Source organism: Myxocyprinus asiaticus, chromosome 49 (assembly GCF_019703515.2).
Source record: "Myxocyprinus asiaticus isolate MX2 ecotype Aquarium Trade chromosome 49, UBuf_Myxa_2, whole genome shotgun sequence".
Taxonomy (NCBI): domain Eukaryota; kingdom Metazoa; phylum Chordata; class Actinopteri; order Cypriniformes; family Catostomidae; genus Myxocyprinus; species Myxocyprinus asiaticus.
The window spans coordinates 12969184-12994486 of record NC_059392.1 but is presented as its reverse complement, the minus strand read 5'-3'; the positions used below and the strand labels follow the sequence as shown (position 1 = coordinate 12994486).

General features: G+C 38.8%; 1 protein-coding gene across 7 annotated transcripts in view; it reads left to right on the top strand.

Moving 5' to 3' along the window:
- Window positions 1-25303, top strand: part of LOC127438571 (transducin-like enhancer protein 4) — an 82744-nt gene that overhangs the window by 52963 nt on the left and 4478 nt on the right. For 4 of the 7 annotated variants that reach the window (XM_051694243.1, XM_051694245.1, XM_051694246.1 and 1 more), the window contains 8 exons: window positions 10563-10740; window positions 11110-11126; window positions 17392-17526; window positions 21956-22009; window positions 22834-22992; window positions 23670-23811; window positions 23904-24073; window positions 24282-24358. In XM_051694243.1, the coding sequence (XP_051550203.1) occupies window positions 10563-10740; window positions 11110-11126; window positions 17392-17526; window positions 21956-22009; window positions 22834-22992; window positions 23670-23811; window positions 23904-24073; window positions 24282-24358 (932 nt within the window). The remainder of the gene's footprint in view (window positions 1-10562; window positions 10741-11109; window positions 11127-17391; window positions 17527-21955; window positions 22010-22833; window positions 22993-23669; window positions 23812-23903; window positions 24074-24281; window positions 24359-25303) is intronic. The other 3 variants (XM_051694244.1, XM_051694247.1, XM_051694249.1) reach the window with 1 other exon arrangement.

Sequence of the window (25303 nt, the reverse complement as noted above, 5' to 3'; positions counted from 1 at the left end):
TCTAACATAATACAAAGGCAATCTGAGTAAACACAAAATACAGTTTTTAAATGATAATGTTATTTATTGAAGCAAAAAAGTTATCCAATACCAACTGGGCCTGTTTGAAAAAGTATTTGCCCCTTAGTTACTAAATCCCCAAATCTATGAAACTGAATTCATAATGGGGTTCAGCTGGACTACACACACCCAGGCATGATTACTGCCAGCCCCGTTTAATCAAATCAACACTCAGATCTCACCCAGTAACACACTATGCCAAGGTCGAAAGAAATTCCAGAAATGATGAATAAAAAGATGATTGAAATACATCAGTCTGGGAAGGGTTATAAAGCTATTTCAAAGGCTCGGAGACTTCAAAGAACCATAGTGAGAGCCATTATCTCTAAATGGAGAAAACTTGGCACAGAAGTGAACCTTCCCAGAAGTGGCCGACCTTCCAAAATTCCACCAAGAGCACAGCAACGACTCATCCAGGAAGTCACAAAAAGACAATGACAACATCCAAGGAACTGCAGGCCTCTCTCGCATTAATAAAGGTCACTGTTCATGACTCCACTATCAGAAAGACACTGGTCAAAAATGCCATCCATGGAAGTGTGGCAAGGCGAAAAACACTGCTAACCCAGAAGAACATTAAGGCTCATCTGAATTTTGCCAAAACTCATCTTGATGATCCTCAAACCTTTTGGGTGAATGTTCTGTGGACTGATGAGTCGAAAATGGATCTGTTTGGAAGACAGGGGTCCCGTTACATCTGGCATAAATCAAACACAGAATTCCACAAAAAGAACATCATACGTACGGTCAAGCATGGTGGTGGTAGTGTGATGGTGTGGAGATGCTTTGCTGTTTCAGGGCCAGGACGATTTGCAGTAATTGAGGGAAACATGAATCCTGCTCTACCAGAAAATCCAAAAGGAGAACGTCCGGTCATCAGTCCGTAAATTGAATCTGAAGCGCAACTGGATTATGCAGCAAGACAATGATCCAAAGAATAGGAGTAAGTCCACTTCTGAATGGATCAAATGAAGCAGAATTGAAGTTTTGGAGATAGAAGACAAAGGCAGGCCTAACACAGTCGTAAAACCTAACTCAGGCCCCCACATACCAGTTCATAAATCTTACTGATAAAAACCACGCCAAAATCAAACAAAGGGAGTCCAAAACAGACTACAAATCCCATGAAGCCTTGCTCACTAAAGGATCGAACTCTCAACTCCTATTGGATGAGGCACACAACAGAACGCACCTCAACCATGACATCATCAGGAGTAGAAATACCTCTGAAATGCTTCCGGGATTTGCTTCCAGCAACTTTGCTCGCCGTGTGTAGACGCAGCTCATCGCTGCTCTCAGGTGCAGCCTCGTGGCACAAGGAAGTAACGTCCGACTTGAAACTGTGGCCATACAATCTCCATCTAGCTGGACGAGTTGAGATTACTCTGTGTTCCACCGAACACTCTAACGGATCCGAAGGAGACCGCCGAGCAATCTGCATCTTCATCCGTTTGCCTGCAGAAGTGAAGAGAAAAGATTTCTCTTCCCTCTTCAATCAAGTCGACGTCGCTGATTTCTCCGTGAGCCCGCCGAGAATCAGCAGCCGTACCACCCGCCGACAGAGCGAGGAAACGGCCTCCCGTCATCACCCAAGCCTCGAGGAACCGAGTCTGAGTTAAAGGACGGATGAACACACATTCTTACATTCAAGTAAGAGGTTTACGTCTGGGCAGAGATAGAATATTATAGTGTGTTATTCTTGTGTATCAAGGTTATTGCTTGTACAGTTTACGGACCGCCATGTCCGCTCATTATTAATACTAAGGGTATTAATTATCACGAATTTGATTTGCTGTATTGTAGTCCAACCACATTGGGCTGTTGTGCATTTCCGCCATCGCAGGTGAGACCAGAAAACTGAGTTTATCCATTAAAGAATCAAAGACCGCAGGACGGTTTACGAGCCTTCCACCGCGTCTCTGAGTGATAAACTAACAGCTGCTTTCTCTCCCACGATCGCGAAATTGGCTTTGGGGCCGTCACTTAATTCTCTCCCTCTCTTTCGTACTAACCACACACACACACACACACGCGACCCCTCACAAACATTCTGGCACATATTTTTGGCAAGTAGATATCTTCGTGATAAAGCTCAGCTTTGTCCCTAAGCTACCATTGACTGGTTTCTCTCCGCCCACATTCGCGGCCATATTCCCTGGCCGGAAGTCTCGTGTGACATACTCTACACGAGAATCACGTCCGTCATTTTGTGCGCGTCCCTCCTTACACACACACACTCTCAGACACACACCTTATGTGTTATAGGATTATTTTAGTTTCCATATTTAATCATATCACTGTTTAGTTTGTAGTTGTAAGTCGGAAGTTTATTGACTGCATTGTATTAATTATTAATTGATATTACTGCATAAATAAACTTTGTTATATTACAAAGAGAAGTGTTTTGGTTTGTTTTGCATACACCTGTGTCATGCTGACGGGATGTCAGTGCTCTGATTCAAGCCTTCATTCATTGTTTTTTTTTTCTGAAAATCGATATTCTTCGGATGTCGATTTTCCTAAGAAAACAATCTAATATTGAGACTGTTATACTATCTGGTTATTAGTCCCTGATTCCAGGGTGGTGCCCCATCAATGTTAATCCTTATTAATATTCTGTTGATTTTTGATAATTGATAATTATCTTTGACGATTGTTGATTTTGAAGGATCAATAAGCTAGTGTTAATTTTAATTAATGTATCATAGATGTTAATGATTGGTGATTATCTTTGATAATTGTTGATTTAAAGGATTATAAAAAGCTAACATTGATTCTCATCAATGTTCTATTGATTTTAATAATTAATAATTATCTTTGATAATTATTAATTATTTCTAATAACCAAACCCGCTCCTACTGGAGCCCCATATGAGGTTTTAATGAGTTAGATTCAATTAATTAATTTAAATATTAATTAATAACTTAAGAAATAATTATTAATTATTTATGATAGTAACACTGATCTAAACAACCAGTAAAGCCCTACAGTAGTTTGAAAAAATACGATTGTGAATTGTTTAAAAATAAGTAATTAAATAATAATTATATTTATAACCCCAGTGAGCAAGCCGAAGGCGACTGTGGCAAGGAACACAAAACTCCATAAGATGTTGGTTAGTGGAGAAAAATAACCTTGGGAGAAACCAAACTCACTGTGGGGGCCAGTTCATCTCTGGCAAACATCATGAATATAATGCCAATATTACTTATATATAGTGCAAGTCATGGTTTAAAATTATTAAACTAAGTAAGTGCTAAGGGTCAGTGTTTAAACAAAGATTTTGTATGAACTGTAAGATTAATGACTAATGTCTTTGAAGTCCATCCTGGATTAACTGCAGAAGTTCACATAGATGCAATTGTCCTTGTTAGTTGGCTAATGAAGGGTTTTGTTGGCAATTAATTGATAGTCTATGTATTCCATTTCAAGAGTGTATTCCATCATTAGACCGAGGTGATGCAGGCAGAGATCAGTTAGGTGCATCGCGTTCAACCTGGCCAGTAATTTCGGTGAGGTTTATCCTAAATCCAAGGTTCAGGCAATTGCATGAATTTTAAAATTAATACGAAATTTAACAGGTAGCCAATGTAACGATGATAAAATGGGGCTAATATGATCATATTTCTTGGTTCTCGTCAGCACTCTGGCTGCTGCATTTTGAACCAATTGAAGTTTATTTATTGATCTTGCTGGACATCCTCCCAGTAATGCATTACAATAATCTAGTCTTGAGGTCATGAACACATGAATTAGTTTTTCGGCATTAGAAACAGAGAGCATGTTTCATAATTTAGCAATATTTCTTAGGTGGAAGAATGCGCTGTTCTACAAACATTGGTAATTTGATTTTCAAAGGACAGATTGGTATCAAATATAACACCTAATTTCTTCGCTGTTGAAGACAATGTAACAGTACATCCATCGAGAGTCAAATTATATTTTAGCGGCTTATTTTGAGAGGTTTTTGGTCCAAAAATTAGTACTTCTGTTTTGTCGGAATTGAGTAGAAGGAAATTTCTGGCCATCCAATCTTTTATTTCATTGGAACACTCACTGAAAATATAAAGTTGGGCATCATCGGCATAACAGTGGAAACTTATTCCACGATTCCTGATCACATCTCCCAGGGGAAGCATATACAAGGAGAAAAGCAGAGGCCCTAAAACTGATCCCTGTGGCACTCCATACTTACTTTTGTTTGGTTTGACAATTCCTCATTTACATAGACAAAGTAGTAGCGGTCTGCTAAATAGGACCTAAACCATGCTAATGCAACTCCACAGATGCCAACATAATTCTCTAGCCTATTCAAGAGAATGTTGTGATCTGTCGTGTCGAATGCAGCACTAAGATCTAAAAGCACTAGAAGTGAAATGCAGCTGCGATCAGATAAGAGCAAGTCATTTGTAACTCTGATAAATGCAGTCTCTGTACTGTGATGAGGCCTAAATCCTGACTGAAATTGTTCATATATACTATTTCTCTGTAGAAATGAACATATTTGGGAGGATACTAACTTTTCTAGCATTTTCGACATAAATGGTAGATTTGAAATCGGTCTATAATTAGCCAGTTCACCAGGATCAAGCTGTGGCTTCTTAATAAGCAGTTTGTTAACAGCCATTTTAAAGTTTCTTGGGACAACATGTCCTAAGGATAGCGAGGAGTTAATAATATTAAGAAGAAATTCTGAGATTACAGTGAATACCTCTTTTAAGTGCTTGGTTGGTATTGGCTCTAACAAACATGTTGTGGCTTTTGATGTTTCGATAAGTTTTGTTAGCTCTTCATGACCTATGACAGCGAAGGATTGAAGTTGCACGTGAGGAAAATTATGAGACACTGTTTTCTGAGGTACTGTGACAGATGATTGCATAATTCCAATTTTATTTCTGATTATTTCAATTTTATAAGTAAAGAAATTAATGAAGTCATTACTCTGTGATGGAATATCTGGTCTGTTGAGACTTTATTCCTAAGCAATTTAGCCACAGTAATGAATAAACACCTAGGATTGTTGTGGATATTTTCTATGAGTTTGCTAAAATATGCTGACCTGGCAGCTTTTAGTGCCTGTCTGTAGCTACAGACAATATCCTTCCATGCACCGCGAAATACCTCTAATTTTGTATTCTTCCACTTGCACTCCATTTTCCGAGCTGCTCTCTTGAGAGCATGAGTGTGATTATTGTACCATGCTGCAGGGCTTTTTTCTTTAATTTTCTTTAATCAAAGGGGGTCGACACTATCAAGAGTGCTAGAGATGACTGTATATATATTTTCTGTTATTTCATCAAGTTGTTCTTGGCTTTGGGGTTTACATAGTGTATGAGATAGATCTGGAAGATTATTAATGAAACTATTTTTAGTGGTCGAAAGAATAGTTCTACCTGAACGATAGCGTGGTGTAGATTGAGTAACATTAGCTGATCGCAGCATACAAGAGACGAGGTAATGATCTGAGATGTCATCGCTTTGCGGCAGAATTTCAATAGTATCAACATCAACTCCATATGACAGAATTAAATCTAGCGTGTGATTATGGCGATGAGTTGGTTCTGTTACATTTTGTCTGACTCCAAGAGAGTTGAGAATATCGATAAATGCTAATCCCAATGTGTCATTTTCATTATCTATGTGAATGTTGAAGTCACCAACAATTAGAGCTCTATCTACAATAACTACAAGATCTGATAAAAAAAATCAGAATAAGGCCCGGGTGATCTATATACTGTAGCAAGGGTAAAAGACGACAAAGTTTTTTTATTTATATCTATATCTGACAGTGTCACATTAAGCATTATTAGTTCAAAAGACTTAAATGTATATCCTGTCCTCTGAGTAACACAAAAAAACTTAACTGTAAATTGTAGCAACACCTCCTCCTCAACCCTTCAGACGAGGCTCATGTTTATAACAATAACCTGGGGGAGTAGATTCATTTAAACTAATATATTCATCTGGTTTAAGCCAGGTTTCAGTCAAACAGAGCACATCCAAACTATGATCTGTAATAATTTCATTTACAATTTGTGCTTTGGTAGAAAGAGATCTAATGTTTAGTAGACCTATCTTTATCTTTAATTTTTTTGTTTTTTCAAGTTTGACCTTAATAAAAATTTTTCTAAATGATTTAGTGAGGGTTTTGTGTTTGGTAGTTCGGGGAACAGACACAGTCTCTATATGATATCTAGGTGATACAGTCTCTATGTGTTGTAGTTTATGTGACCTGTTTGACGTCTCAAGGCAGCTAGCAGCTGTTCGGATTAACCAGTTTGTCTGCTTCCTGACCTGGGCCCCAGTTAGTCAAATACTATCATTATTAAGACTATGAGCCAAATTACTAGAGAGGAGAGAGGCACCTTCCCTGGAGGGATGGAGTCCGTCTCTCTTTAGCAGGTCAGGTCTACCCCAAAAACTCTTCCAATTATCTATAAATCCTATTCTATTCTCCAGACACCACTCAGATATCCAGCCATTCAGTGACACAAATCTACTATAAACCTCGTCACCACGACGAGCAGGGAGGGGTCCAGAGCATATTACAGTGTCTGACGTCGTTTTTGAAAATTCACACACCTCTTTAACATTATCTCTAGTGATTTCCGACCGGCAAAGCCAGACATCATTAGTGCTGACATGAATAACAATTTTAGAAAATCTACGTTTAGCATTAGCCAGCACTTGTAAATTTGATCTGATGTCAGACGCTCTGGCACTCGAAATGCATTTAACAATAGTGGCTGGAGTCTCTATTTCCACATTCCTTACAATAGAATCACCAATAACAAGGGATCTTTCAACATGATTCTCAGTGGGTGCATCACTGAGTGTGGAGAATCTATTGGAAACCCTAACAGGAACGGGAGAGTGGTGTCGCTTTGCTGAGCGAATATGCCGCCGAGACGTCACCCAAATGCCATGCTGCGGGGACTCTACAGCCAGAACCAAAGTGTGTGTGTTGCTCTTTGTACTGCCCACATCTGAAACAGTATCTACCGGCTTCTCTTTCTCACTGACCTCCTCTAGCGTTCGGATGCGTGTCTCTAACTCATTAACCTTCTCCGTCAGCCTGACTAATTCCTTACATTTATCACATGTGAATCCCTCACTGCTGATGAAAGAGGCTATTGTAAACATGTGACATGCAATGCAGGAAGAAATAACATGAGTGGATGCCATGACTTACTGCAGTTGTTTGTTGTTGTTGGTTGTTCCTGAGCGGTGAGGGTTTGAGATCGATGTGAATCCCTCACGCAACTGTTTGTTGTTATGGATGTTCTTGATAAGTGGTGCTTTGAGATTGATGCAATAATCCGTGTAACACAGAGGAGAAAAACGGGTGCGCATTGTAAAATGCATGCAGTTTAATTGCGATAAAAATAGAAAGCGGATGCACGTGGAAAGTGCACGCAGTTGAATCACGATAAGAGAATGATGCGTGCTGAAAAATGGCAGATGTTAAGGATTGAAGGCTGAAAACAGATAGATAAGTGATGCTAAAAAAGCTAGCAGGCTACAAACACAGACTCTGGCTAAAAATAGACAGACAGACAGACAGATAGATGCATCTCTGCTTATTTGCATAAACTTAAACACTGCTCAGTCTTGTTGCATATTTTTTTTTTTTTATCCCTTTTCTCCCAATTTGGAATGCCCAATTCCCACTACTTAGTAGGTCCTTGTGGTGGCGCAGTTACTCACCTCATTCCGGGTGGCAGAGGACAAGTCTCAGTTGCCGCCGCTTCTGAGACTGTCAATCCGCGCATCTTATCGCGTGGCTCGCTGTGCATGACATCGCGGAGACTCACAACATGTGGAGGCTCATGCTACTCTCCACGATCCACGCACAACTTAACACGTGCCCCATTGAGAGTGAGAACCACATAATCATGATCACAAGGATGTTACCCCATGTGACTCTACCCTCCCTAGCAACCAGGCCATTTGGTTGCTTAGGAGACCTGGCTGGAGTCACTCAGCGCAGCCTGAATTCGAACTTGCGACTCCAGGGATGGTAGTCAGTGTCAATACTCGCTGAGCTGCCCAGGCCCCCAGTCTTGTTGCATTGTTAATAGTTGCTAATGACATTTCAAATCGGCAACTCTATTTAAAAATTAATAACTTCTGGCCACTTTGTTGATGAAAATTACTTTCACTGTGAATAGCCCTTTAGGGACCCAACTCTGAGAATTTAGGATTAGTCAAGTCAACTCAAGTCATTTTTATCTGGATAGCGCTCTTCTCATTACACATCGTTTTAAAGCAGTTATACAGAAAATTATGATGTAATGTCTGTAATGTCTCAAATGTCTTAGAGTCCTCATTGAGCCATTTTATTGAAAAACATAAATGAAAATCATGCCTTAAAATTATTTGTCTTTTGGTCACCAGAGTGCAAGCCATATGTGACAAGTGGCAAGGACAAAAAACTCCATAAGATGTTAGTTAATTAAAAAAAAAAAACATTTGTTATTGTCTATGTGGTCCATTTTAAGAAAGTGATGCAAGCTGTGGTCAAAGGAGCATTACTCGCTGTTTGATTGGATTGCGACTGATAGCAGTTTATTCGCTGTGTAGTTCACCCTAAGACCAAGATGATGCAGGCAGTGGTCAGTGAGGTTTTCTTTGCAGTTCGGCTTGAAGCTTGTGGCAGTTAATTTTTGGTGAAGTCCATCCTAAGACTGAGGTGCAGGCAAGTGGCCATTGAAGTATCCCTTGTTGTATGGCTGTAGTTGGCTGCAATTAATCCTTTGTGAAGTTCATTGTGGTAGACTGAAGTGAAGCAGAAAGTAGCTATGTTTCCATCAATGTTTTTTTATGCACATTTTGGGATATCGCATAAAAACTGCTGGTTGGAAACACCAAGATGCGAATAAATCTCCATAATGCACATTAAAAAATTATATGCTCGCTTGAGGTGGATACATTTTGTATTCTATAAGAAGAAATATGCATAAACTATGATGGACACATTTACCGAATAAACTCCTATTGAATTTGTTAGGAATAAAAGACGCGCATCAAAAAGGTCATGTGACTGAGAAACTCATTTCATTACTGGACTAACCAGTAGACCAATCATCACATCTGTCCAATCATCCAATCATCCTGAAATAACGGTGTCTAGAAAATCCAAAGCCTACAAAGAGTTTGCAGAGCAAATAAATCGAAAGCAAATTTGAATTGTACGGAACAGAAGGTTTATTGACACTTTTGAAAAATATCTTATAGATCCGCATGGTATTATAGTATTTATATATCTTTTGATTTCATTTGGTAAATTTATCATCAATCTCTGCGCCTCCCCTGACATGCTCTGGCGCCTTCCAGTTTGAAAACCGTGGAATTAGGTTTTCGGCTTCAGAAACAAAGAGCATGTGCCGTAATTTAGTGATATTTCTGAGGTGGAAGCATGCTGATCTACAAACATTGGAAATGTGATTTTCAATGAACAGATTGCTATCAAACATAAAACCCCAGTTCTTAACTGTAGAAGACGATGTAACTGTACATGCATCGAGGGACAAACTGTATTCTAGCATCTTGTTTTTAGAGGTTATTGGTCCAATAATTTTGGTTTTGTCAGAATTGAGTAGAAGGAAATTTCTAGTCATTCAAATTAGATAGATAGCCCTTTTTTATATCATTAATACACTCTACTAACTTGGAAAATTGGGAAATTTCATCAGGTCTCGTGGAAATAAAAAGATGAGTATCATCGGCATAACAATGAAAACTAATTCCATGGTTCCTGATAATGTCTCCCAAGGGAAGCATATACAAGGAAAAAGTAGAGATCCTAATACTAAGCCCTGCGGCACACCAACTTGTGCCTGATCTGTCAATTGAATGAACTTTTATTATGACAGCATAATACATATTGCTCAGTTAGCTTGATGACGATAATGGAATTATTTAGAAAGATTTAGAAAAATAAATAAAACCTGTCATTCTCTACAGAAACAGTACTCTCCTCCACCATGTTGAAAGTTTACGACTCCTTCCATGTCAGAAACTTGGGTATTAAAATTATCTCAGAGTTTCCCAGTGACCTAAGGCGTCATTTATGTGCAACTTTCAAGTGGGGAAACTTCAGATGTCGTGAAGGCAGCATTAAGCTGGGATAGGAGAAAGCATTTTAACACAGAAAAGTTTTACTTCAGCTTTAAACTATTCTGATAATAATATGACTTACAGAAACCATAGAAAATCTTCTGGTTTTAAATCTAGACACTTTTAAAAATGAGTCAACAGTATCTTTCTTTCTCTGTCTCTGTGCTGTTAAAGTCCTGTGTGGGCTGTATCACTGGGCTTTCAGTGCAGTAATATGATCAGAGCTCAGAGAGACAGTGGATTGCTGAGAGAATGTGTCTCTAATAGCCAGCAACAAAACAAGTTGTAATTCTGCTCACAGGAGAGAGACAGACTTTATCTGTTTATGATCTCTTTTCTCTTTTCTTTTCCATCCATCCATCCATCACTCTATCCATCTCAGCAGCAGCAGCTCCAGCACCTGTCTCACCACACTCCAGGTATCCCTCTCACTCCTCACCCTTCAGGCCTGTCTTTGGGTGGCACGTCTGGACTGCTGGCCCTCACCGGAGCTCTGGGAGTCTCCACCCACCTCACTAACAAGGACGAACGCAATCACCTTGACCCCGAGCACCTGCGAGGTGAGACAATGCCTGACCTTTCAAACTGTTCACTCATGTATAAGCTCTCAAAGACCAGTTATCTTATTTGTTAGATGAGTTACAGTAAGATCACTTAAAACAGATTCAAACAGATAGAACGTTTAAAAAGAGAGAGAAGGAGGGTACAGTAGATGTGTTGAATTGGCGCAGCAGATTGAATAGAATTCTGAGAAGTCTGGAGGCTCTGATAGAGAGTGGGGCCAGGAGGAGGACTGCTCCCTGACTGAATTTGTCAGCATGATCTTGGCTTGCTATGGAATTGTTATGATTATCTAGACTGACGTCAATCCTCAACCTCACCTCCTCTCTCTCTCTCTCTCTCTCGCTCTCTCTCTCCTCCGCTCCCAGAGGGTGCACCCAGCAGGGTGAGTATCAAACTTGTGTGTGTGTGTGTGTGTGTGTGTGTGTGTGTATGTATGCCTCCACTGTACTGACTTTGATAAATGACTCCAAATATGGAGCCTTTAAAGAGAAGAATGGGTTATGAAATCTACACGACCTTCCATGACTCCGTTAACAACACTGTTCTTGCCCTCTGCCATTATCAGTGATGAAAAGCATTCACTCTGTACCTTTTATGTAACAAACCATAATTATCTGTCAATTTGTTGCATCATAGTTACCAGGAGTTAAATTGGGCCGGTACGGTCGGAAACGGCATTCCTGCACCTCCGATTACAAAAAGAAAAAAATGCAATTCCATTTATTGTGTTCTTGGATGCGTTTTTTTGTTTGATTCATTTGACACATTCCATCTCCATTTAGCGAGTGTACTTGTTCAAAAATATGTCAAATTCATTGTGCTTCGCTTTAGTCAGTTGCAGATGCTGGTAGAGACAGAATACAAGAGCAGCATGAGACAACGTGTCCTCCTTTTTTGTAGATTCAATATTTATTTTTAATATGTTTGTTTCCATTAAGAACAATGTGCATTTACTATTAAATTGTAACATAATTAGATATAGGTTTAGCATGTTCTAAGATGATCCCTTACCTAGGGCAAGAAAAAGGTAACTTGTCCCAGCTGTCATCTGATGTAAAACACTAAACCAAATATTTTATGTAATTATGAATTTTCACAGTTCAGTTGAATAATGACATACATAAATGATGACAGACAAATCATTATTCCAGTAAAACAGAATCCCAGTAAAATGTATTCATCTGAAAGAACAAACTACTTCTATGAATTACATACCATACATGTCTATTAATAAATCCATATTTAGACACCCATGTATTTTATTAAAACTATATTCTTTACAAAATGAAACAAATATAATTGTTTTTTTATTATTATAATTATTTATGGGGGTTGCAACAACACCCGATTTTAGGGTTCCCCCACCTCCGAAATCCCAACTTAACCCCTGATAGTTACCCTTGTCATGTTGTGGCAAACAGTACGAAAGATCAGACTTGCTCGCATAAAGAAGAAAAAGTGAGTTCATTGTTTCCAGTATTAGGCCTGAAATATACTCTACTCAAGTATGTTCCACAAACACATCTAGCTACGCAAGGGTCTGGGTCCAGTTGCAAGAAACTCCTTAAGTTAAGAAAACCCTTAGTTCTAATTGTAAGTGTATTGTCACAATTTTCTTAACTTAATGGGTTTCTTGCAATTGGCTGCTGAAATGTACTCTATGCAAGTATGTACTCTAGACCAATGTTTCCCAACCATGGTCCTGGCGTACCCCCAACACTGCACATTTTGCTTGTTTCCCTTATTTAACACATCTGATTCAACTCATTAGCTTGTTAGCAGAGGTGGGTAGTAACGTACTACATTTACTCAGTTACATTTACTTGAGTAACTTTTTGGAAAAAAAATTACTTTTAGAGTAGGTTTAAAAGTGGGTACTTTTTACTCTCAAGTAAATTTCTAATGAAATGTTTTTACTTTTACTTCTGTACAATGGGTGGCGTTCCTGTCGTTACTTTGGGTTTAATTTTAATTTTTAATTTATTGAGAGATTATTGAATGGGACAGCGGAAGTTCACACAGAGGCGTGCACTGAGCTGCTGTCGCAGACTGTCACTCAAGTCATCAGTGCTGCAGCATCAAACTCTTCAGAGTGAAACACTTTCTTCGCTCCGCACAATGAAAAAAAAGAATAGTTTCATCATGCAATGCCTTCATTTAACACCAAGACAAGCTGATATTTCAAGATTAAAATCACAGCTCCAATTTAAGGCAGCACGCTGAGGTAAGTTTTGGCTCGAATCCTAACGTGGGCTTTTCTGTATAATGAGATTGTCATTTTCAGGGTGATTCTGTAACTGGGCTCTTATGACATCAGTTTTTAAAAGTAAATTTTTAAATCAGTGCAGCAGTGCGCTTTGTCCCGCGTCCTGCATGTGATGAGCAGTATTTACTTGTTAGTCTTATTAAATAATATATTAATACAATAAATCTTCATTCTGTTTGTCATTTTTAATATATACTGTGTGTTAATATAAAGAGTAAACACTTTTTATAAAATAAAGATTACATTTTAAAATGTATCTGTATGTTTTGCCTCTCTATATGTTATTATGTTATTTTAATCAATAATGGTTTGTCAAAAAGTAATTTACTACATTCAGCATAAAATAAAACATTGCAGGAGTGAAGGAAAAAGTAAACTCCCAGCTCGTACATCTTCCCTGTGGTGGATTGTGGGCAATTAACCATTGTCGAGTGTATATCAAATGTACACTCGAAATTAGAGTGCATTGTGGGTAAGAATGAGTGAACAAAAGTAAGGAATGAGTGGCTCACTCAGAACTCAGACACTCCTACAAAATGGCAGACACCCGAAATAGTGCACTATATAGTGGATAGGGGGCGGTTTCAGACAGCGAGTGTTCCACGACAGGGGTTGGTGCCCTACGCACTAGGCAGCGTATATGCATTTAGAGAGTGGAGGTATTGCTGTACAGAACTAATGATCTAAATACTTACAACACTGAAAACTGTAACTACGCTGAAATAAGAATCCACACAGGACTTTAAAAGCTATGAAATAGCAAAAGAAGGCATTAATAAAGAATGATCTTGCTTTGGTTTATATTTCAGCATTATATATAATGTCCTTGTGGGACATTTTCTCGTTTTCACTGTAATAATTACTAGAACTGTTTCCAAACCTCTCTTCTTATTGACAAATTCATCCAGATCTGACAAGAGCCCTTAAAGGGATAGTTCACCCAAAAATTACAGTTCTCATTATTTACTCACCCTCATGACATCACAGATGTGTATGACTTTCTTTCATCTGCTGAACTCAAATTAAGATTTTTAATCACATAAATCAGCATAAAAGTAATCTATAAGACTCCAGTGGTTAAATCAATATCTTCAGAAGCGATGTGATAATGTGGATGAGAATCAGAGGAACAGATCACCTTCACATTCTTCTTGTTTTTGGTGATTCACATTCTTTTCTGCATATCGCCCCCTGTTGTCTAGCAAAAAATGACAAATATTGATCTGTTTCTCACCCACACCTATCATATCACTTCTGAAGATATCGATTTAACCACTGGAGTATTATGGATTACTTTTATGCTGCCTTTATGTGCTTTTTGGAGCATCAAAATATTGGCTTACAGAGCTAAAATATTCTTTTAAAAATCTTAATTTGTGTTCTACAGAAGAAAGGAAGTCATACACATCTGGGATGGCATGAGGGTGAGTAAATTATGAGAGAATTTTCATTTTTGGGTAAACTCTCTCTTTAAAGTGTTAGCTCAGCCATAATTTAATATTCTGTCATAATTTCCCTACCCTCATGTTGTTCCAAACCAGTGTGACGCTTTGCATTATGTGGAACACAAAATATGTTAGACAGAATGTTAGGGACTGACAGTCTCAGTCACCATTCACTTTCAAAATATGGAGGAATAAAAAACATTCATTGAAAGTAAATAGTGACTCAGGCAAACATTCTGTCTAATATCTCCTTATTGTGTTGCATGGAAGAAAGAAAGTCATACGGGTTTGGAACAACATGATGGTGAATGATGATTAATTCCATTAATAACAATGATGATTATTTCCATTAATAGTAATAATAGTTCTGTAGTACATGTTCAATGTGTATTATGTAATGGAATATAGGGGAGTAAACGTCTATTATGTCATTTGTGAAAGCAACGAGTTACTCACTACTTGAGTACTCTTTTAATTGGGTACTTACTTACTCTTACTCAAGTAATCATTTATGTTAGTACTTTTACTTGAGTAATAATTTTTTTTTAAGTAATTGTACTTTTACTTGAGTACAGTCTTTGGCTACTCTACCCACCTCTGCATGTTAGTAGAGGCTCCAGGAGCAGAATTGGGTGTGTCAGATAAGTGTGACATCTAAAATGTGCAGTGTTGGGGGTACTCCAGGACCAGGGTTGGGGAAACACTGCTCTATACAGTGACTTCTAGCTATGCAAGGGTCTAAAACTTATTCTACTCAAGTATGTTTTGCAAACTCTTATAGTAACGCAAAGACCTGAAACACTCTAGGCAAGTATGTTTATGAACATTTATAGTTACACAAGGGCGTGAAACATACTCTACGCAAATATGTTCCACAAACACTTCTAGCTACGCAAAGGCCTGAAATGTACTCGACGCAAATGTGTCATAAACCCTTTAAGCTACACAAGGGCTTGAAAAATACTCTACGCAAGTATGTTTCACAAACACTTCTAGGTATGCAAGGGCCTGAAACATACTCTACGCAAGTATGTTTCACAAACACATCTGAGTACGCAAGGGCCTGAAACATGCTTTATGCAAGTATGTTTCACAAACAATTAGTATAGCTACGCAAGGGCATGAAACATACTCTACCAAGCATGTAATGCAAACACTTCTAGATTCGCAAGGACCTGAAACATACTCTACATAAGTATGTTTCACAAACACTTATAGCTACACAAAGGTCTGAAACATATTCTTCTCAAGTATGAAATACAAATAATTCTAGATTTGCAAGGATCTGAAACATACTCTATGCAAGCATGTTTCGTGAACACTTCTAGCTACACAAAGGCCTGAAACATACTCTATGCAAGTATGTTTTGCAAATACTTATAGCTACACAAAGGCTGGAAACATACTCGAGAATGTTTCGGAAACACTTCTAGCTGCACAAGGGCCTGAAACATGCTCTAAGCAAGTATGTTACTTAAACACTTATAGCTACGCAATGGCCTCGAACACACTCTACGCAAGTATGTTTCGCAAACACATCTAAGTACGCAAGGGCCTGAAACATGCTCGAAGCAAGTATGTTACTCAAACACTTATAGCTACGCAATGGCCTTGAACACACACTATGCAAGTATGTTTCACAAACACATCTAGCTATGCATGGGCTTGAAACATACTCTACGCAAGCAGGGACAATTTTAGGATTTCAGTCTTGACACTATAAGATGTTTTATGGAACTCCACTCTATTGCATAGATAGCGTTTCGTTTTTTAAACTGCATTTACATCATTCAGCCTAGCCAGCTAATAGTCATTCAGAATATTGTCATTTTCTTTAAAAAAAAAAAAAAAAAAAAAAAACGAAACTGTTTGAAGAATTTAAAACATCTTTTATCTTAACTGTCTATTTATTGGTAGCACGTTTCATCAGTTTCTAATCATCTTTTTTTTTTTTTTTGTCCTCCATTTAACAACAAAACATATATAACATGAATCATTAATTTTGCAACTTGTGAAGTTTAAAGTTATGTCAAACACCACAAAAACCTGCATTCTTGCTGGCTATTATCCAGTATGTGCAAGTGTTGTGTGCATGACTGTTTATGTTTTTCCTTCAAAACTTAAATTTTTGGGTGAACTATTACTTGAGTTTTTATGTTAATAAGAAGATTCTGCTGTTATACAATACAAATACAATACTTATAAGGGAAGGATTCGCAACAGTCAGGGTCTTTGAGATGATTTCTTGTTGCTGAGTTCAGAGGAAGAAAACGAGGGAGTCAAGGAAAGGACTGAGTGAGGAGGAGTGAAAGGAGATAGAGAGAGGGAGGAACAGAGAGAGATTTTAGTGAAAACAAGTTTATTGAGAGAACTCAGCTTCTTTGTCCCATTTTTTCTCATCTCAGTCCAACGCACTTCCTGTTTGGCTCGTAAAACTGCATCGTTGCAAAAACCCAGTGTTTGAAGTCACTGATCTGAGACCAGTTTTGCTCTACTCATAATAACAAAGAATGTTAGGAGACAGACAGTTGACACTGGATGGTGACCAACTGTTTTTGGCCACTTCAGTTGTCGCTTTTCGGAAGGATGTTTATTATTGCAAGAGAGTACATAGAAGAGGATTTAATTTTGAAAGGCGAACTTTGCACAGTCTAAGCCAACAGGTCTTGAACAGTTTAAGGCCGGGATAGAGCAGGGGGCGCCCTGTAACATATTGTATGAAATTAGGTGTTGCATTTTAAGAATGGCCTATATTAACATGCATATTGTACCATATTAATGTATTTACATCTTTTGTTATAATGCTCGCATTGTAATATTAGCTTAGTTGAAGATTATTTTGTATTACCACACATTTAAGACCTCTGATCTAAGCATTTTGTAGGACCGTGTGTTTGTGTGTGTGTCTTTAAACTGTGTTCTCTCTGCCTCTGTAGAGTAAATCAGTGTCGTCAACAGACAGTCAGGCAGCAGAGGATCGTCAGGGTCCATCAGGGGTTTATTCTTCACAGACCAGCAGTGATGCCAAACGGAGACGGTGTGATGATAAAGACGTCCTCCCGTCTCACTATGTAGGTTTTGTCCCACAATAATGACATCACAGTTGTCTCGATCTCTATGCAAACAATACATACAATACCTGTGTACAGTGATAATTTTCACACAGTGATTTATTTTAGTCTAATTTGTCTTTTGACGAAAATGTCCTTTAAATTTAATCAATATTTCATCATGTCATTCTTTCATTTCAGTCAATTTTACTGACTAAAATGGCACATAATTTTAGTCTACAAAACTAACATATTTTAATTGACGATAATGTGCTTTAACCAAATTTTAACCAAATATTCTGAAAAATGTATAAACTACTCATGTATCAAATATATAAAAGATGAATATTTTAAGTATGTAAGATTAAACAACATGAGAAAACTTCCCTAAAGAGCTCCTGAAATAGTATATAATGAATAAACTAAAGTATTAGCTCCTTTTTAGAAGTTACTCTGTTTTGTATTCCTCATCTTTCAAAAGTTTATTTGAATCAGTTCTTTCTTGATATTTCTTTTTTTTTTCTTCTTTTTTTTTTTTTGATTTTCTCCCATGCCCAATTCCAAATGCGCTCCAAGTCCTCATGGTGGCATAGTGACTCGCCTCAATCCGGGTGGCAGAGGACGAATCTCAGTTGTCTTTGCGTCTGAGACCGTCAATCCGCGCATTTTATCACGTGGCTTGTTGAGCTCCTTACCGCGGAGACGTAGCGCATGTGAAGGCTTCGCGCTATTCTCCGTGGCATCCACGCACAACTCACCACGCGCCCCACCGATAGCAAACCACATTATTGCGACCACGAGGAGGTTATCCCATGTGACTCTACCCTCCCTGGCAACTAGGCCAATTGGTTGCTTAGGTGACCTGGAGTCACTCAGCACGCCCTGGATTTGAACTCGTGACTCCAGGGGTGGTAGTCAACGTCTTTACTGACTTGTTAATTTGATTTGATATTGATATTGCTAATATCAATATTATTTTTCTCATTATTTTTTTTTAGCAACAGTATGTTTTAATTAAAATTGTTTGATTATTGTCATGATGCATCTTTTTAGTCTCGTTTTTGTTATTGTTGACAAAATCAAAAATCCTTCGTCAACGAACAATTATTGAAATGTGAATCACTACTCATTTAGATGTGGTACTGGGGAGGAGGGTTTCAGAGCTTGCTCCATGAACACAGTTATATTTAGTTTAACTCTTAGGGAAATGCAATGTTTATTCTTGTTGTTTGTTGGAGCTTAAAGAGTTTGCATACCCAAAAATGACAGTTCCATCATCATTTACTCGCCCTCATGTCGTTCGAAACCCATATGCCTTTCTTCCGTGAAATACAAAAACAGGTGTTTAGCTGAATGTCCGAGCTGCTCTTTTTCATATTATGACAGTGAATGGGGACGGATACTGTCGGGTCCAAAAATTTACAAAAAAGGAAAATAAAAGTATAGTGAGTATATACGAGTCATCCGCTACACCGGTGAGCCAAAACATTATGACCACTCACAGGTAAAGCGAATAACGTTGATCATCTCCGAACAAGGCCACATGTCAAGGTCTGGGTATATTAGATGGTAAATGAACAACCAGTTCTCGTAGTCAGCGTGTTGAATTCAGGAGAAAGGGGCAGAAGTAAGGACCTAAAGGCCAAATTGTTATAGCCAGACGACTGGATCAAGTCAAGTCATTTTTATTTGTATAGCTCTTTTTACAACACACATTGTTTCAAAGCAGCTTTACAGAAAACCACGCATTAACAGAAAATTAAACTAATATCTATAAAGTCAATGATGAATAGAGTCATCATTGTGTAGTTTGATTAAATATGATTGTAAATTGTGTATAAAAATAAATAATTAAATAATAATTGTATTTAGAACCCCAGTGAGCAAGCCGAAGGCGACTGTGGCAAGGAACACAAAACACAAAATGACTAATGTCTTTGAAGTTCATCCAGGAATTGCAGAAATTCACATAGATGCATTGTCCTTTGTTAGTTGGCTGATGAAGGCTTTTGTTGGCAATTAATTGATAGTCTATGTATTCCATTTTAAGAGTGTAGTCCATCATTAGACCAAGGTGATGCAGGCAGAGATCAGTGAGGTGCATCGCAGTTCAACCGGCAGGTCATTTCGGTGAGGTCTGTCCTAAGTCCAAGGTTCAGGCAGTGGCATATAAAGTATCCCATGTGTTATGGTTGGAGTTGGCATCAGTTCATCCCCTGAAGTCCATCGTATTAGACTGAAGTGATGTCTGGCTGACACAGGCTGCATTTAGTCATCATCACTCACGTAGCAGTGGAGTCCGACACCAAGCAGGAATGGAGCTGATATGGATCAGAGCATATCTGAAACGGCAAGGCTTGTGGAGTGCTCCTGGTCAGCAGTGGTGACTAACTACCGACAGTGGTCTGAGGAGGGACAAACCACAAACAGGTTTGAGAGGGTGTTAGGTGCCCAAGGCTCATTAATGTGCGAGGGCAATGAAGGATATCCCATCTGGTCCGAACCGACAGAAAGTCTGTGCCACAGAAAATGTTAATGATGGTTACAGGAGGAATGTGTCACAACATACAGTGCATCGCACCCTGCTGCATATGGGGCTGCGTAGCCGCAGACCGGTCAGATTGCCCACGATGAACCCTGTCCACCATTGAAAGTGCCTACAATGGGTATGCAAGCATCAGAACTGGACCTTGGAGCAGTGGAAGAAGGTCGCCTGGTCCGATGAATCACATTTCCTTTTACGTCACTTGGACGGTCACGTACGTGTGCACCATTTACCTGGGGAGGTAATGGCACCAGGATGCACTGTGGGAAGATGTTTAGCAGTTGGAGGAAGTGTGATGCTCTGGGCAATGTTCTGCTAGGAAACCATGTGTTCGGCCATTCATGTGGGCATCAGTTTGACACGTGCCACCTACCTAAACATCATTGCAGACCAGGTATACCCCTTCATGGCAATGGTATTACCTGATGGCAGTGGCCTCTTTCAGCAGGATAATGCACCCTGCCTCACAGCACACGTTGTTCGGGAATGGTTTGAGGAACATGATGAAGGGTTCAAGGTGTTGACTTGGCCTCCAAATTCCCCAGATCTCAATCCGATTGAGCATCTGTGGGATGTGCTGGACCAACAAGTCCGATCCATGGTGGCTCCACCTTGCAACTTACAGGACTTCAAGAATCTGCTGCTAATGTCTTGGTGCCAGATACCACAGGACACCTTCAGGGGTCTTATAGAGTCCATGCCTTGGAAGGTTGGCGCTGTTTTGGTGACACACGGAGGACCAACAGCGTATTAAGTAGGTGGTCATAATGTTTAGGGCTTATCAGTGTATATTCCAAGCCAGATTTAATGTCAGTAATACCAAATGCCATCGGCTTTTACGTGTCTTATAAGCAGGGTATGAAATTAGCACCCATCACATGCCAAATGCAGGTACTTTTTGTGCAGTGGCGGGTAATTTTTATCATTTGTTAGATGTCTCGGAGTGACATTTGAAAAGAAATGCCTTTAGACACACAGACTCGTGCTTGAACAAACAAACCTGATTATATTTTGAAAAACAGACACAAAGAAAAGCAGACAGTGCGCATGTCTGATTTGCTGTTTTCAGAGCTTCAGTGGTGGTGTGCCTTTCACGTGCAACTCTGAAGGTTCACTGTATTTTTACATTATAATTCCAGATATTTGTTGCTGTATACATTACTGTACAACACAAAGGGCATGCAGTGACATTGGTACTATATATGTTCATTTCTACTATATACTGTACTGTATTGTATATATCAAATTGGGCATTCACCAGCCACTGTGGCTGTTGGAAAAAAAAAAAGTTTATTTTGTATCCCGCTTGTTACCTATCGCCACACAGCATTTTGAATATGCAAAAGTGCACTTGAGATTTGAGAGCTACAGTGGCGGGGAAGATTTTCAGCAAATGACGACTTAAATCATCAGCATATATAGATTACATTGTCTATACATTGTCTCTGTGCATGTATTTTAAGTTCGCTGTGCTCAACAGCGTATTATGTGTAATGTTTACCCAACACGCAAAAACACACGAGTAGTAAAGAGTATGATGTGACCATCTGGGAGGGTATAATTAGATGGATGATGTCACTATAGGGTGATGTCAATAGGAACATCAGGCCATGATCACATCAAAGCCCAGTTGCCATGGCAACAAAGTGCGTTGTCACCCCCGATTCCCAGAGATGGACGAAAGAGGAGAGTGAAATTGAGTGTGAGCTGTGTGATAGCAATGGACAAGGTGAGAGAGAGAAGATAGAACGTGGGGGAAGAGAGAGAGAGGGAAGAGTCTCCCCTGTTGTGACTGGTGAAACTGGCCAGGAGAGAGAGCAGGAAAAGGACACTGCAATATTGTACATGTATGTACCTGATAAATATCGCATAGGGGTATTTATCATCTTGCTTGCTGTCTTCTAGGACAGTGATGGAGAGAAGAGTGAGGACAATCTTGTGGTAGATGTCTCAAATGAGGTGAATTCACATGCACCATTAAATTAATACAACACATTAAGTGAACAGAACATTCTGAAGTCTATAGATACTTTACAGTTTAAATGATATAGTATTATCTTGGCACAGAAATTAAACACTTAGCTTTATGTTGCTGATTACCCAGTGTTCTAAATTACATATTTGTATTTGATTCTAAAATACAGAACAGTGCCAATAAATGCATTTCATTATGAAAAAAACTCCCATTTGTATAATTTAATTATCAGCTATTTTATGCTGAAATGCCACAGCTCTGTTTCTCAATTACTAGATAAATATTGAACATCACTCATATTTATTAAACATTATTCATTCAGTAATTGCTGATAATATCACGATAATATCAGTGTGGACTGCAGTGTTATTATGTGTATTACATTATGCGTAATTACTGCATTTTAAAAATATCAGAAAGAATGCAATACCCCACACCAAGCATTGAACGAGAAAATATCAGCACTCTTTTTCTCACTCAGTTAAGTAAACAGAGGCTGACATAATAAGAGAGAGAGAGAGAGAGAGAGGGAGAGGGAGTAAACAGATAGATAAAACACAAATCTGTTTTTTGGATGACAATGTGAACAGCAAAATCACACTGAATCTGACATTATCAATTCTGATCTGGGCCACTTTCATACGTGGAAATAAATGGAATAAACATCAAATGTTTTGCAGTGTGTCAGTAGAAGTTAAAATGTTTGTTAATCCATGGATTTAAGAGTGGGAGTGATTTCATAAAAGAACAAAATATGATATCATATTATATTGATATATTACATATATTATGATATTCCTCTTTCTAGGAGCCTTCCTCCCCCATAGACATTGCCCCTCTTTCTCCTCATGGGAATGGTTTAGACCGAGCTCCCACCGTGAGGAAAGAGCTCCCAGGATCCCCAAGTCCCCCACCGGCCACCCCACCGCACAGCCCCCCTCCTGACAAGAATAAGGACACTTCACAAGTATGATAGCTATTCTTTGATGACTACTATACTACTATTATTTCAATTATTTCTTTAAAAAAAAGCAAAAACCGAGGTTACAGTGAGGCACTTACAATGGAAGTGAATGGAGCAGAAATATGAAGCTTATAATTTTATAAAAGCATTTACATTAATTTTTCTGTTAAAACTTGTGTATTATTTGGGCTGTGAAGTTATTTAAATTGTCATTTTTACAGTCATTTTAAGGTTTGTTAACATTACATCATCATGGCAAAATTGGTTATAACTTAACACAGAAAAGGTTAGTAAGTGATTTTATGACACTAAAGTTATGTTGACACGCATATTGTTTATGTTTTGTGGCTATACTTTTGAAACAGTGAGTATTTTAACATTTACGTATTGGCCCATTCACTTCCATTGTAAGTGCCCCACTGTAACCCAGATTGGTGTTTTTTTTAAAGGAGGGGCAAATCAAATATATTTTGGGGTAATGAGCATTATACTACAAATTCTGTCGACTGAACTTAACTTGTATTGAACCCGTAATATTCCTTTAAGTGTCAAACTTCTTTTTGGGGCCACTGTAGTTTTGAGAAGACATACATATTTGCTTCCTATTTGGGGATCAAGTGATGCTATACAACATGAATTTATAACCAACAGTTGTATCTGTCTCTTGTTTTCTTTTGCAGACAGAGAAATCTCAGTCCCCCTCCTCTAAATCAGGCAATTCCTCTCCATCCCACCATGATCCTCTTACCCCTGGTCCACCCGGGCCCAGCACTTCCTGTTTACGCCTCGTCAACAAACCCGCCGCCTCAGCAGACCCGCTGGGTAAGAGGGTCATGACCTTGTCTATTTATGTGTTGTAAGACTAAACATGCTATAATTCAGTGCAGTTTATTGTGTTGTTGGGTGTTCTTTAGCTTTGCGGAGTCCTTTGACTATGACACCCGGTTCTTACCCGACTCACTTTGGGGTTGTGTCTCACGCCGGGCTCAATGGAGAGCTGGCAAGCCCGGGTGGGTTTGGAGGCTCGCTGACCATTTCTCCCCAAATCAGTGCAGCAGCCAGTGCCTACACACGCAGCCCTATGGTAAAAACACACAAACGCATACAGACACTTTGTATTGGGAAGCAATGGCATCCACTTCATTTAGACTTTAGAAGCCAGTAGACTTCCATTGTAAATGTATTTCAGTATGTTTTTTTTTTTTTATTATTATTATTTAACATGAAATATCCTTTAACATATGCACATAAGTTGTAAGTAAAATAATTGAATGTTCTCCTCCAACCCATAGGTAGCGTACGAATCTCGTTCACACCTTAGATCCTCAGGGCTTTCGTCCTCACTGCCTAGCTCCACTGGTGGCAAACCGTGAGTTACTTTCAGCTCCCTGTGTATTTGGATGGAGTTACAAAGCATTAGTCAGTGTATTGACTGTAAGTCAAATATAGTGTTGCTGTTGTTGACCGCTCTTGTAATCCAATCCCCTCTCAAGCACCCCACTAACAGCTACAGTGAGAAAATCACTTGAGTTCAAGCAAACATTCTTAAGATGTCAAATTATTGCTGCACCTACTGAACAACACACACACAAACTTTGCATAATTATATTGTTAAACTTTAGCTGAAGTACTTCTATTTCCATTTAACAAGCGTATTTAAAAAAAAAAAATTTTTACTTTCAAAAAAGTAAAAAAAAAAGCCCTTTTCTCCCCAATTTGGAATGCCCAATTCACAATGCGCTCTAAGTCCTTGTGGTGGCACAGTGACTCGCCTCAATCTGGGTTACGGAGGATGAAACTCAGTTGCCTCCGCGTCGGAGACCGTCAATCCATGCATCTTATCACATGGCTTGTTGAGCGCGCTACGCTTCACGCTATTCTCCGCGGCATCCACGCACAACTCACCACATGCCCCATCGAGAGTGAGAACCACATTATAGTGACCATGAGGAGGTTACTCCTTGTGACTCTACCCTCCCTAGCAACCAGGCCAATTAGGAGACCTGGCTGGAGTCACTCGAACTCGTGACTCCAGGGGTGGTAAAGATTGTCCATATTTGTAATTTTAGAGTGTAATATAGGATTACAAGCTCGCCAATGCCACCAGTTCTGTTGTATTTTGCCATGTGTTCCAATCAATTTCTTTTAATAATTCCAAATACAGACAATCATTTGACCATTTCAATGTCATTTTCTGATATTTCTTACAATTGCAATTATGTGAAAATAAAATAACAGTAAGCTGGCAAATTTAAAACAAATTGTCTCAATACTCTCTCCATTTTACAAAAATGTGGGAATATCTGGGACACAA